This window comes from Silene latifolia, chromosome 8 (genome assembly GCF_048544455.1).
Source record: "Silene latifolia isolate original U9 population chromosome 8, ASM4854445v1, whole genome shotgun sequence".
NCBI lineage: Eukaryota > Viridiplantae > Streptophyta > Magnoliopsida > Caryophyllales > Caryophyllaceae > Silene > Silene latifolia.
In genome coordinates this window covers 17859755-17871819 of record NC_133533.1, presented here as the reverse complement: position 1 = coordinate 17871819, position 12065 = coordinate 17859755, and the positions used below count along the sequence as shown (strand labels likewise).

General features: G+C 33.3%; 2 protein-coding genes across 2 annotated transcripts; one reads left to right on the top strand and one right to left on the bottom strand.

Moving 5' to 3' along the window:
- The first annotated feature begins 5146 nt into the window (after positions 1-5146).
- Positions 5147-7015, top strand: LOC141594173 (homeobox-leucine zipper protein HAT3-like). Its single transcript, XM_074414349.1, has 3 exons — positions 5147-5643; positions 6376-6455; positions 6559-7015. Exons 1-3 carry the CDS (start codon positions 5338-5340, stop codon positions 6875-6877), a joined length of 705 nt encoding a protein of 234 aa, XP_074270450.1. The 5' UTR covers positions 5147-5337; the 3' UTR covers positions 6878-7015.
- Positions 7016-7249: 234 nt separating this feature from the next.
- LOC141596514 (actin-related protein 2/3 complex subunit 5A-like) lies at positions 7250-10782 on the bottom strand. The gene is made up of 4 exons (XM_074416708.1): positions 10554-10782; positions 10363-10435; positions 10054-10154; positions 7250-7752 (listed from the first exon to the last, which is right to left on the bottom strand). The coding sequence occupies exons 1-4, from the start codon at positions 10649-10651 to the stop codon at positions 7617-7619; spliced, it is 408 nt and encodes a 135-aa protein (XP_074272809.1). The 5' UTR covers positions 10652-10782; the 3' UTR covers positions 7250-7616.
- Positions 10783-12065: the final 1283 nt, after the last annotated feature.

Below are 12065 nucleotides of genomic sequence, written 5' to 3'. Positions count from 1 at the left end.
ACTTATTGAAACCGAGTAGGATTAACCTACCTTTTAGCATACTCCAAAAGCTACTCGAAATCACCAAGAATCAGTCTCATAAGACCGTCTTATCCCACATAAATTACATAATAACTATCACAATACATCCTATACCCCTATGTAACACCAAAATCCCTTATTATTACCCTTTAATTACTCATAATACTACTTAAAAAACCAATTAACATTACCCATGAAAACCCCCAAATTCTAGGGTTTGGGTCAACATAAAAATGAAAGGAAAATGATGAGTATCAACTTACTAGTGGAAAGGAGTGAGAAAGAATCAAACTTGGTGAATAATCCTTCCAAATCTAGGCTTGGTCTTCTAGTTAGTGTTCATGGGAAGTTTCTAGAGAGTTGTGGGTGTTAAAGGGAGTTTGAGGATAAGGTAGGAAATTACTCATATGCTACTCATATACATACCACGCTCGTTTTCTTTCTTTAAATTCCTAATTGTTACAGGAAGCCCCAAGTATAATTGATCGAGGTTAGGGTTTTTAGAGAGCGTTTTTTAAAGAGGGTTTTTTTAGAGGAGCTTCTGTATATTTATTTTTTTAGGGAAACCCATACGGGTTCACAATAGCCGCAATATATCTCGGGAAAGGCGACCAATAATGCGTCCAAAGTTTGAACTGACGAGCATGGGCAAGTTCTTGCGCGACTCAATTAGACTTCCTACTAGCAAAAAACTAAATAACGGAACTACAATACGATAAAATTTCAGCTATTATAAGATGTATCTTTTTTAGAGGAGCTTATATGTATTTTTTTTTAGTTATATAATAGGTTTTTGAGCTCAATATTTTTATAAAGGATCTCATAAACTTTATAATAACGGTTTTTCTAAAATGTGTCATAAAGGCACATGTTAAGAAAACTTAAATGAAATGTTTTATGATAAATATCATGGTAAATTGAAATAAGAAAACACATTTTCAGATTTCAATGTCATATCTATTGTCAAATTTTCCATTTCAATACTTTTAGAAAAACCGTATAATAAAGCACACAAACTATATACTTAAGCTCAAAAACTCTATTATAAAGCTCATAATTCATACCATCAATTGTAGTATAATGATATAATTTACCTACTATTTTTGGTCACAAATAACATTATACCTCCAGACTCCAGTGATACGCTAGCATTGTACAACCAACTTATATCTAACTGAGCTTATATGTAATTTTTCTGAGCTTTCTTAAAGTTATTTTATTTTTTTTATGTTTAAATGGGTGAGTTCAGAAAATTTATGATATAATTCGGATTCTTTAAAACAAAATTCGAAAACTTTATTATAAAACTCGGATTCTACACCATATAACTGGTTGTAACTTGTAAGATCTATTAACTGCTTTTTGGTTGTCGCTTTAGCAAATAAAAGATATTTTTATTTCACCCTTTAGGCTAAAACTCGTTGTAGAAAAGGTCATGTGAATAAAGAGATTACTACTCCCTCCATTCAACTCCGCACTACATGTTTCTATTTTGTACACTATTCATAAGTTAGCATTTAATTTCCATTTTCTCTCAATACATAAGTGAAAATATATTGATGTGATATTGTTTGATTCGTCTTAAGGAGTACATTTAAAATATATAACTTTTATAATTTTTGCAAATACGTAACTAAAGATATTTATCACGTAAAACACGCGTTGACAAACGTGAAAAAATAAATGTGTAGTGTGGAATTGAATGAAGAGAGTATTATCTAGCCTCTCATTCGTACAAAATAAATAAATAAAGAGATTATTATATGATATCATTTCTCATAAACTAATCTCTTTGGAACCACACCAATTATAGATTGCAATTGCACAAATTCTTAAGATAGTAGTTAATTTATTGTGTATGATCATAGTCCGATCATTGTATTATGTGTCGGATAAAAAGTGACTATTTTATGAGAATTAGTGACCATTTTATGTTAAATAAAGAACCACTTTCAAAAAATTGTCATTTTATGAGAATTAGTGACCATTTTATGTTAAATAGTGACCACTTTTAATATAAAATGGTCACTTTTTAAGCAATTTTACCATATACGGAGTAATAGTCTTCAAGGTATAATTTGTTTTATCACGATTTCAAAGCAATGGAATTTATTGATTTTGAATCAAGATACCACTCGTTAACTTTGCTTCTTGGCATGAAACTGCCTTACACAAACCTAAATACTTGTGCTTGTATGCCACCGTAACTTACAACTTTGACAATTATTATTAACTCTGTTTGACTCTTTTAATCTCCCCATTTACATCCCATAATTATACAACTAATTAATAGTTGTGGAGAAACAATTAATGAAATGGGGAAAAAGAATCACCAAGAAGGGCAGGTGGTGTATCAAATCTAGCGCGATATGATCCCATTTTTATTCAATAATTTGTACTATATGATACTGTAGTAATATTTTTAAGGGAAAATGCACGTGGTGCCCTTGAAGTTTCGATTTTTGCCCAAAATACCCAATTTTATGTTCCGGAAATCTTTAAGAGGTTATAATTCGTGTCTACGAGTTCAGAAAATGATAATTTTTTTTCAAATCGATTATCTTTTCGAGAATTACGATTTGAAAAAAAAAATTATCGTATTTGGATCCCGTGGCTAGGAGTTTTTGTACGTCAAAGTTTTTTTTAATGAACAAACTTTGAGTGACCATATCTCTCGCTCACGAATTCCAAACTCGACAATTTTTTTTTTCAAGTCGTAGTTCTCGAAATGATAATCAATTTGAAAAAAAAAATCGTCACTTTCTGAGTTCGTAAACACGAGTTATAGTCTCTTAAAGTTCTCTAGATAAAAAAATTGGGTATTTCGGGCAAAACGTCAAAGTTGAAGGGCACCGCGTGCATTTTCCCTATTTTTAAACGTATCTTCTAAGAGCACACGTTTAAAATCTAACTAATAAAAGATTTATACTCCCTCCGTCCAGGTTATTTGTTGTCCTTTTCCATTTTGGGGTGTCTCAGTCATTTGTTGTCCTTTCTATTTTAAGATTGAATTTGATGAGTAGTTTGATCATTCACACCCAATTTATTCCACTTGTCATTTAGTCATTGGGCCCCTCCCCTTTCCTTGGTCTTTGTCTAAAACCAAAGACAACAAACGAATGGACGGAGGAGGAGTATTATTTTGCTAAAATGACAAAGTGAGAATAACAACAATAAACATTGGTAATTATGTAAGTCATTTTTCGATTTGTAAAGTGACAATGCGAATTAAATAATGTAACAAGAAAATAACATTGAGAAAATTTATATACAGGATGATACTATTGTGAGACCAGCTCAATTACTCAATTATGATATTTTAATTTATTTTACTTTGAGTTAACGGGAGTCACAAGGGTGATGTAATACCGATGGTATACGAACCAAGGTCATAACTCATGAACACCATTTCTTATGACTTTATTACCAATTAAGCTAGCTGACATTTGCAATTGTCGGTATAATAAAACCGTCTTATACTCCCTCTGTCCCGGCGGTCATTTGTTGTCCTTTTTTTCATTTTGGGTGTCTCGATCAATTGTTGTCCTTTCTATTTTAGAATTGCATTTGATGAGCAATTCAATCCTTCACACTCAATTTGGTCCACTTGTCATCTTATAATTAATCCTCCTTTTTCCTTATTGTTTGTCTGCAGCAAAACCAAAGGACAATAATTGATCGAGACGAAGGAGTAACTCATTATTTACAGACAGATGAGTAATACTACTAGTAGTAAGTCAGCATTCTTTGGTAAACGGTATAGTAATAGCAACATTATAATGAGTAGTTACATATGATTTCATTAAATTGAACTTATAACACCTTACTATAACTATTTGAGTTAATTATTACTATTAGGTGGAGTTACAAACATAATTATAGTCAAAGAGATAGGAGAAATGGGAACATAAAATAAATGTTAAGGAAGAAATTAATTAAATTACTTTGACCATAATATGTTTAAAAATAATTGTGCAACAAATTACACATTTTCCATTATGATTAATCCTCCAATTAACAAAATCCTCTAAATATACCCTTTAACTCATGATTGAATGCACCCCCTAATCACTTCTTTCACCTTATATAAATATATATACACATCTCATTTTTTTCTACTAAATAAACAAATTCTTAGTAGTAAAAAGAGAGACAATAACAAATTATATAATTAGTGTGCAAAAAAAAAAAAATGGGTGAGGAAAATAAGAAAAATGATGCATGGGGTTTAAGTTTGAGTTTGAGACCACCAAGTTTTAATGGTGTTAATGAAAAGGCTACATGCAAGAGAGTCTCTCATTTCTCAATAGGTACCTTTTTAAGCAATATTCTTTTTGTGTCAGTCGTTTATTTACATTTGATATTTTTTGTAACGATATTTTAATCAAAAATAAACAAATAATTGAAGACAGATAGAGTAATTTATGATCATGTTTTTGTGGTATAGATTGTTTAATGATCCTATAAATAAATTATAAAGTTGTCTTAAAAATATTCTGCTTTACGAAAAGGGTGGTATGATATGATTATAATCATTTGTTTGTAAGAACATACATGTCCATGAATTTTGTCTAACCCATACGATCGAGTGCCCTTTTTTTTTTTTGAGGAAAAAAGAATTAAAAAAAAAAGTGTCCTTTTTGTATAACTATAAATAAGTGTCTTGTTTGTAATGAAAACCAACATGATTCTTTGTTAAACTCGTTTTTTGGGTATGGCCTGACCCGTTTTCATGATTTCACATTCTTCCTTTGTATATTCGGAGTATAAGAATAAATTTAAGTAGATTGATGTCAATACCTTTTTTTTTTTTTTTTCAAAATGAATCTAATAATAATAGTGATAGATATTTGTATCAATTAGATTTTAGAAAATTTTAGTCAAAATGTCTACTACAAAGGGTTGATTTTTCATAATCAATTCCGTTTCAAATTATATTTTTCATGTTCCGTAGATTTATGTGTTTTTTCCCAATTGATAATAGACATTGCTTGTTGGACTTGTTGGTATCACACATTCACACTTGGTGTGGTATTTTTGTTACGTCTCATGTTCGACATATCATCCTTAATCATAAAAAAGTTTCGTAAAACATATCAATTGAATGACGTGTTATAATTTAAAAGGAATGGGATGTAAAAATGGGACAGAAAACTCACTCTCCTATTTTTCCAGCATTTTGCCTTGAAAATCTTGTAAAAAAAAAAATACAAGTAACACAAATGACTAATGTGTAATTTTGTATAATAATTTATTGTTGGATTAAATGCAGAAGAGAAAAGCTCAAAAATTCATAAACCAAATGAAAGATTAACGATGATGATGCCGAAGACGATGGAGATGGACGTAAAACCAGCACCATTGGTAATAGATTTGGAAGAAATGGAGAAAACCAAAGTTGGTTCCCCAAATAGCACCTTATCAAGTAATGCTGATGCTGGCAAGAATTTTGGTGGTTTTCAAGGAGATAGAGATGTCATTAGCGATGACGAAGAAGGTGGTAGCGGTGGTGGTAGTGACAGTGGCCGCGGTAGACGTGGAGAAAGGAAGAAACTTAGGCTTTCTAAGGAGCAGATCATGGTGTTGGAACGGGCTTTTGGGGAACACACCACTCTTAATACGGTCAGTCATCTCGTTATTTTATTTTACTCGTAATAATTTTAATTATGAGCGATAGAACAAATTTTTGTTTAAGTTCGTAAATAAATAAGTATGAGTTAAATTAATTGCTAAAGGTGGCATAATTGTCAATTTGTCATTTGTAGTTTATTTTTACTAGTTTTTGAAACAATTTAATTGAATTTAGTTGTTGTTTTTATAGGTCGGAAGGTTATTTTATTGATCAGTAGGACTGTTACAAACCGAATCTAAAATCTTGCAAATAAATTGAATCAACATGTTTAGAACGTGAATTTGGAACGATATGTATAGTGTAATGTTGAACGTGTTTTTATGAAATAATTATAAATATATAAACAAGAATATGATCGATTCGTATCTCATAAAAAAAGATTTTACCATGAGATTCGAATCGTATCTATCCATTCTAGATCGTGATTCGCATCGTATCCTAGTAATTACTTTCACAACATACATACAAAATACAAATGTATTACTGATTTCTTGATATATATATATGGAAATTTCACAATCTACCCTATTTTCATTGAAAAAAGAATGAAATACATGTTTAATTAATGCCCTCATTAAATTTCTAAATTTCTTATTTTTGTACTTGCCATGTGAACCGGCACAAATACTACTATACCTCAAGCAGAGTCAAGCTGTATAATAAGCATTGTACAACCATTATACGTTTGACTGGTGACACATGTACTTGTTATCCATTTCCAGAAGCAAAAGTTGACCTTAGCAAGAGAAGTAAAGTTAAAGCCAAGGCAAGTAGAAGTCTGGTTTCAAAATAGAAGGGCAAGGTATGTGTAAATTTGCATATCCGCGCCTATAATCTAATGTGAAACCGTCTTACATAAGTTTTTGATATCTAATAATAAAACCGGTGTGATTTCGTGTTATTAGGACAAAGCTAAAGCAAACAGAAGTGGACTGTGAATATCTGAGGAGGTTCTCTGAGACCTTGAAAGAACAAAACATGAAGCTACAGAAGGAGGTGCAGGAACTAAGGGCGGCGCAGAAGATGGGACTGTCTGATCAGTCAGCGATGCATGGGCAGATCATGTGCTCGTCATGCAAGAGTGTTTCTCTTTCTCCTTCCTTCGCTAGCAGCAGTAAAACTCCGACTGCTGGTGTCTTACACCGCCCTGCCCCTTTGAATCTAAAGAAGTTGTCTCTGACGATAAACAATAACATGTTCGTATCTAACCTTCCCCGTGTATAATGTGGATAAACAGTAGGTTTATTCATGGTTGCAGTTTAGTTTAATGCTGATAAACTATGAACTTGTTTTAATTTCTTGTAAAAAGTATGAACTACAGAGTAGATTTAAATGCAGAATATCAATTTCGGTATTTCAGATCGATTGAGCTTAGAAATCATATGAAGAGAATCCTAATCTGAACAAAATTTCCCTTCAGGAGTTCAGTCTCTATTTGCATTCTCTAACACTGAGGGGGTGAACGAGTAATGACATAGTAAACTTAGAGCAAATTTCAGAAATTATAAAACTTTCGAACTTTTTCATTGGCCAGCGGGGGATTTTGAACAATGAAGCGTAATGAGAGGGTACAATCGGGAAAATTTCAGTAATATTGAGAGGGTACAATCGGGAAAATTTCAGTAATATTAAGAGCCGCAGTTTTCAGATAAAGGTTGCCTTTCATATACTGTAAGTCTGTAACAAGCAGATAGTAAATATGACCCACATTTTACAAGGATGACAAGAGAAGTGATCACAGGAAGTGTATACCAGTAAGCTTCTGTACAAAATCGTCGAGAAATACTCCTACAAATTTTTCCTCACTCCAACCGTGTATCCCATGTCCGACACTCCATAACGACACTTTAGCACTTCATTTTAGACACAGCGTGAACCTTATCACAAATTTGCTTTGCTGACATTTGACATTGAGCCACGCTTGATGCTTGCAGTGGAATCGGAGTAAAAACATAGGATTGAATTATACCATGTTCTCTTTATCAGCAAGACAGCGCAGGATGCATCCTAAACCAGCTTTCTGTGTGAGTTTTTCATGTATTCTGAGGCATTGATCGCATGTAGGCCGATCTCCAGTAGATAGACCTTTATACAAATACCTGAAAATCCGAATATACAATATCAAGGACGAGTTACTTTTAGTAAATGGAACTCAATAGCTGATGACTGTCAGAAATCACGGAACTGGTGTTACTGTTCCTTTAATTCTCCATCAAAAGGGTTACAATATAAGCATGTTAGCTGTTATCTCTCGAAAATCTGAAATATTTGTTACATATTCTCAGCTGATGAATCGACAAAGATGATGACTTACGTTCATAGCATCCCCAAACTTTCATTTTCCCAATTGGTACCCCTCTCATGTTCCCAATCATCCATCTCAATCATTACGCCTCATTGTTCAAAATTCCCTCTCACCAAAATAATGCCAAGTGGGGATTACTGGCGAAAATGGAACTCCAACAAGTACATAGTAGTACAGTACCAACTACCAAGTCTAATATTGTTCATAAAAATTTATCAGGAACAGCCCACAATGGATGCCATTATTTACTCCCACTTGAAGAGTCAATATCCTCTCCTGTCAGGTTTCGTTGTTATTACTATATAGTATGGAGTATTATACGATCTAGTACACATTTTAACTTTCAGCTATCGCAGGCACCAGGATCGCTATCAAGTAGGTTTGTCACTACGTGTCGAGCAACACTGAAGCGAGACTTACCAAACAACTTATCTCTAAGTGCTATAACAGAACTTAGCTTTGTAAATTCCTCAGGGATATTAAAAATACTACTCAATTGACAACTGGCTATGCTCAGGCCTTGACGAAATGAACAAAGGTTAACACGTTATATGTTCCTCAGCAACACATATAACCATATTCCTTGCAGGATCCTACCCATGGCAATGTAAGGAAGGGTTGGAAGTAGGCAGACTTATCATAATGTTTAAAACACAGACAGGTTCTGGATGACTGATAATGAAAACTGCAGTGCGAACAGTGACTGATTACTATTTCACAATATTTAGCAAGTAATTTGGCTTAATCCCATCATATTTCATACCAAAGAATAACAGGTCTTTCACTCAACTAAAATGGAATCCGACAAATGGTACTTGAGACCTAATTACACTGCGTTGTTAGTAGTCTCAACTCTGAAGGACAATAAGAATACTGCTAATATGTTAACCACCTAAAACTCTCTTGAATAAAGTGTGGCTTAGCTACCATACATAGATCTTTCCAAAGCCACACAATTACTAGAGAATTGTTGCATTGTAAGTGATTTGGGTCACCAATTCAGCCTCGTAAGAATGCCTAGACCTACAAATTCTAGACCACCTAAATTCTAATATGTCCAAATATCGTTTTCTTCTCCCCTTTGCTAAAAACGCATCTTCAAAAGTTCAAAAGTATAAGTCTTATCGACTTAACTCTACATTCTACTGATATCATTGTTTGCCCACAAATAGGTCTGGTGAGTCGTGACTCGTGAGTAAGACTTTCAGATTCGCATTCGCAGACTAAAGCAAATGACAACATCTTGATGTTGTTCAAAGAAAGCCTCGTGATGACTAGAGGAATGACATATGGTTAGTCGAAAATGTGCAACTATTAGCTACATTCAAGGAAAATATTTCATCATTTAGCAGAGGTTCATTCTATGGTACCAACACAAAGAAGCAACTAACATTCGAATGGCATGGGACAAAGGAAGAATGAGGAGAAAAAGCGGACTAGGCTTAGAAGGGAAGTTGTGATCCACAACGAGTGGTACAGTTCAAGTGGAGACGTGGTATGCAAGTGTAAAAAGGCATCTGATTGCTTGAAGGACACAACTCCATCCCTCAGGAAGCACTCATATAACCTCAAGCAATCTAGCATCCTAAAACATCCTAGTTTTTTTAGTCAGAGATCCTCCAAGTCCAAAGCAATTCACTTGTGCATAAAGTCATCGTCGAGAAGCTTGTAGTGACAAAGTCCTTAGAGGATAAAAGTGGATTGGCACAGACAGATCTACCCCAGGGTTTTACCCAATTAAAAGGTTTCCGAGTCACCACAATCTTGTGCCATTTACATTTCCACACCTATAGTTTTACTTACTAACATTTTCATTAACACCGTCATCATTTAGTTAGACAAACAACATCACAATCATCTCATCCTAACCAAATAACTGCCACTGATGACAATTGGCATAAACAATAACTCATCTTCAAAGCACCCAAAACTTTAATCTTGATGGTAAGCACCAAAAACTCATTAAATTCAAAGTCAAACCCACCTTCCCCAATTGTGTTTACAACAATGTACTGATCGTTTACGCCTAATTGCTAATCACAAACCCGAAAACAAATGAAATAATATGAGAAACATCAAAGAAAAAAGTGCATACTTCATAAGAATGTCATAGTACTCAGCATCTAAAGAAGAGAGCATTCCATCAACATCTTTAATTGCCATGATTGCCCGATGCACAGCTATCCAATTCGCCGACTACCCACAAAAATTAACCAATCAATGATCATAACCCAATACCAAAAACACAGAAATTTGCATAATTAGTCTTCTGTAAGGCGGTTTTACAAACATGAAACAGAACCCCACAAATTTTAAAAGGCAGTAATTACTAAAAGGATCTGTATCACAATACACATATATAAAACCGCCTTACTCAAGTATTTATAAATCGTAAATAGAGTACCTTGCAACGGTCGTCTTTGGTGATTGTAGCAGACCCTTCTAAAGCAGTTTTAAGAGCTTCAACAGGTTTATACCTAAGTTAATTATATTGAGGAATTAATTAGAGAAATGAGAATGTGAAACAATGAAAGATGAAAACTTTGATGAAGAAAAAGGAAGATTAATGAAGAATGAAAAAAGGGTAGGAATCACTGTTTAAGAAGACTTTCGATCTTGCGAGATTTATGCTCAATTCTTGTGATAATTGCTTCTGCATTTTCTGCTTCGATGAAATCTTCATGTCCTGCCATCTCTCTTTCAATATTCAACAGTTACTTTGATCTTTACTGTCTTTCACAATCACTAATTCGTTTGGTCACTTGGGTTAGTTGGGTGCTTAGGGTGTGTGCTTTAAGTTTACCCCCGACTCGTCATGATCTTTACTTTTTTTTTTTCTCATCCCCATGTTTTAATAGATTCTTTACATTTTGTTTTGATTGAATTTTTTTTTATTTTTTCAATTTTTAATTTACCCTTATTAACCCTGAACACTTAAATAGACTGACAATAGGTTATTCTACTTTAACAGAGGTCTCGTGTTCAAACCCTGTGGATGCAATAGTTTTAAAAAAGTAACTTATTCTTATCAACAATTCACATTATATAACAAAAACAGTTTCTAATTCTAGGGTCATTAGACAGATAAATGATACTCCCTCATATTCCAGATAACCGTCCCATTGTCCATTTTCGTCTATTCACAATAATGTCCCATTGTTCATTTTTGATAAGTCATAAGTGTTGTGTGGTCCAAATTCAATTTTATTTTCGTCTATTCATATAACTGTCCCATTATCCATTTAGTGTGGTCTAAACTCACTTTTTTAATTCTTGTGCCATAATCACAATGAGACGGTTATCTGAAATAGGAGGGAGTAATATGTATATGATCGTCGGCGTCTAGTGATAACTTTTTCAAAATATTTTTGGAAAAATAGACAAAAGAATCTTAAATGATCTATCAACCAAAACTACTCATAAATCCCTAAATGAATTCGACTTTTTTATTGTAAGTTCATTTCATTATTTTTATTTTGCATCATTTCTTATGTCGAAAACAGTATTTCGAGATGAATGACTCCCTTGCACTTTCTTCCTAACATTTCCCAGGATTCCAAGGATTGGGGTGCAAATTCTGATTAGAAGAATCAAATTTAATAAGACCCGACCAAAGTTAATGTATTGCCGAGCAGTTGCCAGTTGGATAACGAAGTTACCAAACAACTTCGTGGTCTTGTAGTATAACTTTTTGCGAGAGTGCGAGACACTGATTTTAATCTGATCCCACATTAATCATTTTCGACGATACAAATTAAATAATGACACTACTAAACATATGATTATTAATTCTTACTATATTAATGGACAATTTTCAAAAAGTTTAACATGAAAAAGAAAGTTGGAATTCCAACTTCACCAGTTCACCTAAACCGAAAAATAAGTTGGAGCTCCAATAGTACACTGTCACTCTATTCACTTGACCTTTTCCTCTTGTGAGTTGTGTGAACATGCTTACTTTCCTTAGACCAAAATTCTTGTGACTACCATCCCAATGCATAAACGGTCCCTCAATTTTCTTCTCAAAAAAAAAAAAAAAAAAAAAAAAAAAAAAAAAAAACTCAATTGCAGCAGAATTCAGGATTCCCCACCACAACACTAGGATAT

Coding starts and splice junctions, on each gene's coding strand:
- LOC141596514 (XM_074416708.1), bottom strand. CDS start 10,651: ATGGCAGGACATGAAGATTTCATCGAAGCAGAAAATGCAGAAGCAATT. Junction 10,155..10,362: donor CCAAAGACGACCGTTGCAAG/GTACTCTATTTA, acceptor TTTTGTGGGTAG/TCGGCGAATTGGATAGCTGT. Junction 7,753..10,053: donor TACTATGACATTCTTATGAA/GTATGCACTTTT, acceptor TCGGATTTTCAG/GTATTTGTATAAAGGTCTAT.
- LOC141594173 (XM_074414349.1), top strand. CDS start 5,338: ATGATGATGCCGAAGACGATGGAGATGGACGTAAAACCAGCACCATTG. Junction 5,644..6,375: donor AACACACCACTCTTAATACG/GTCAGTCATCTC, acceptor ATCCATTTCCAG/AAGCAAAAGTTGACCTTAGC. Junction 6,456..6,558: donor TTTCAAAATAGAAGGGCAAG/GTATGTGTAAAT, acceptor TCGTGTTATTAG/GACAAAGCTAAAGCAAACAG.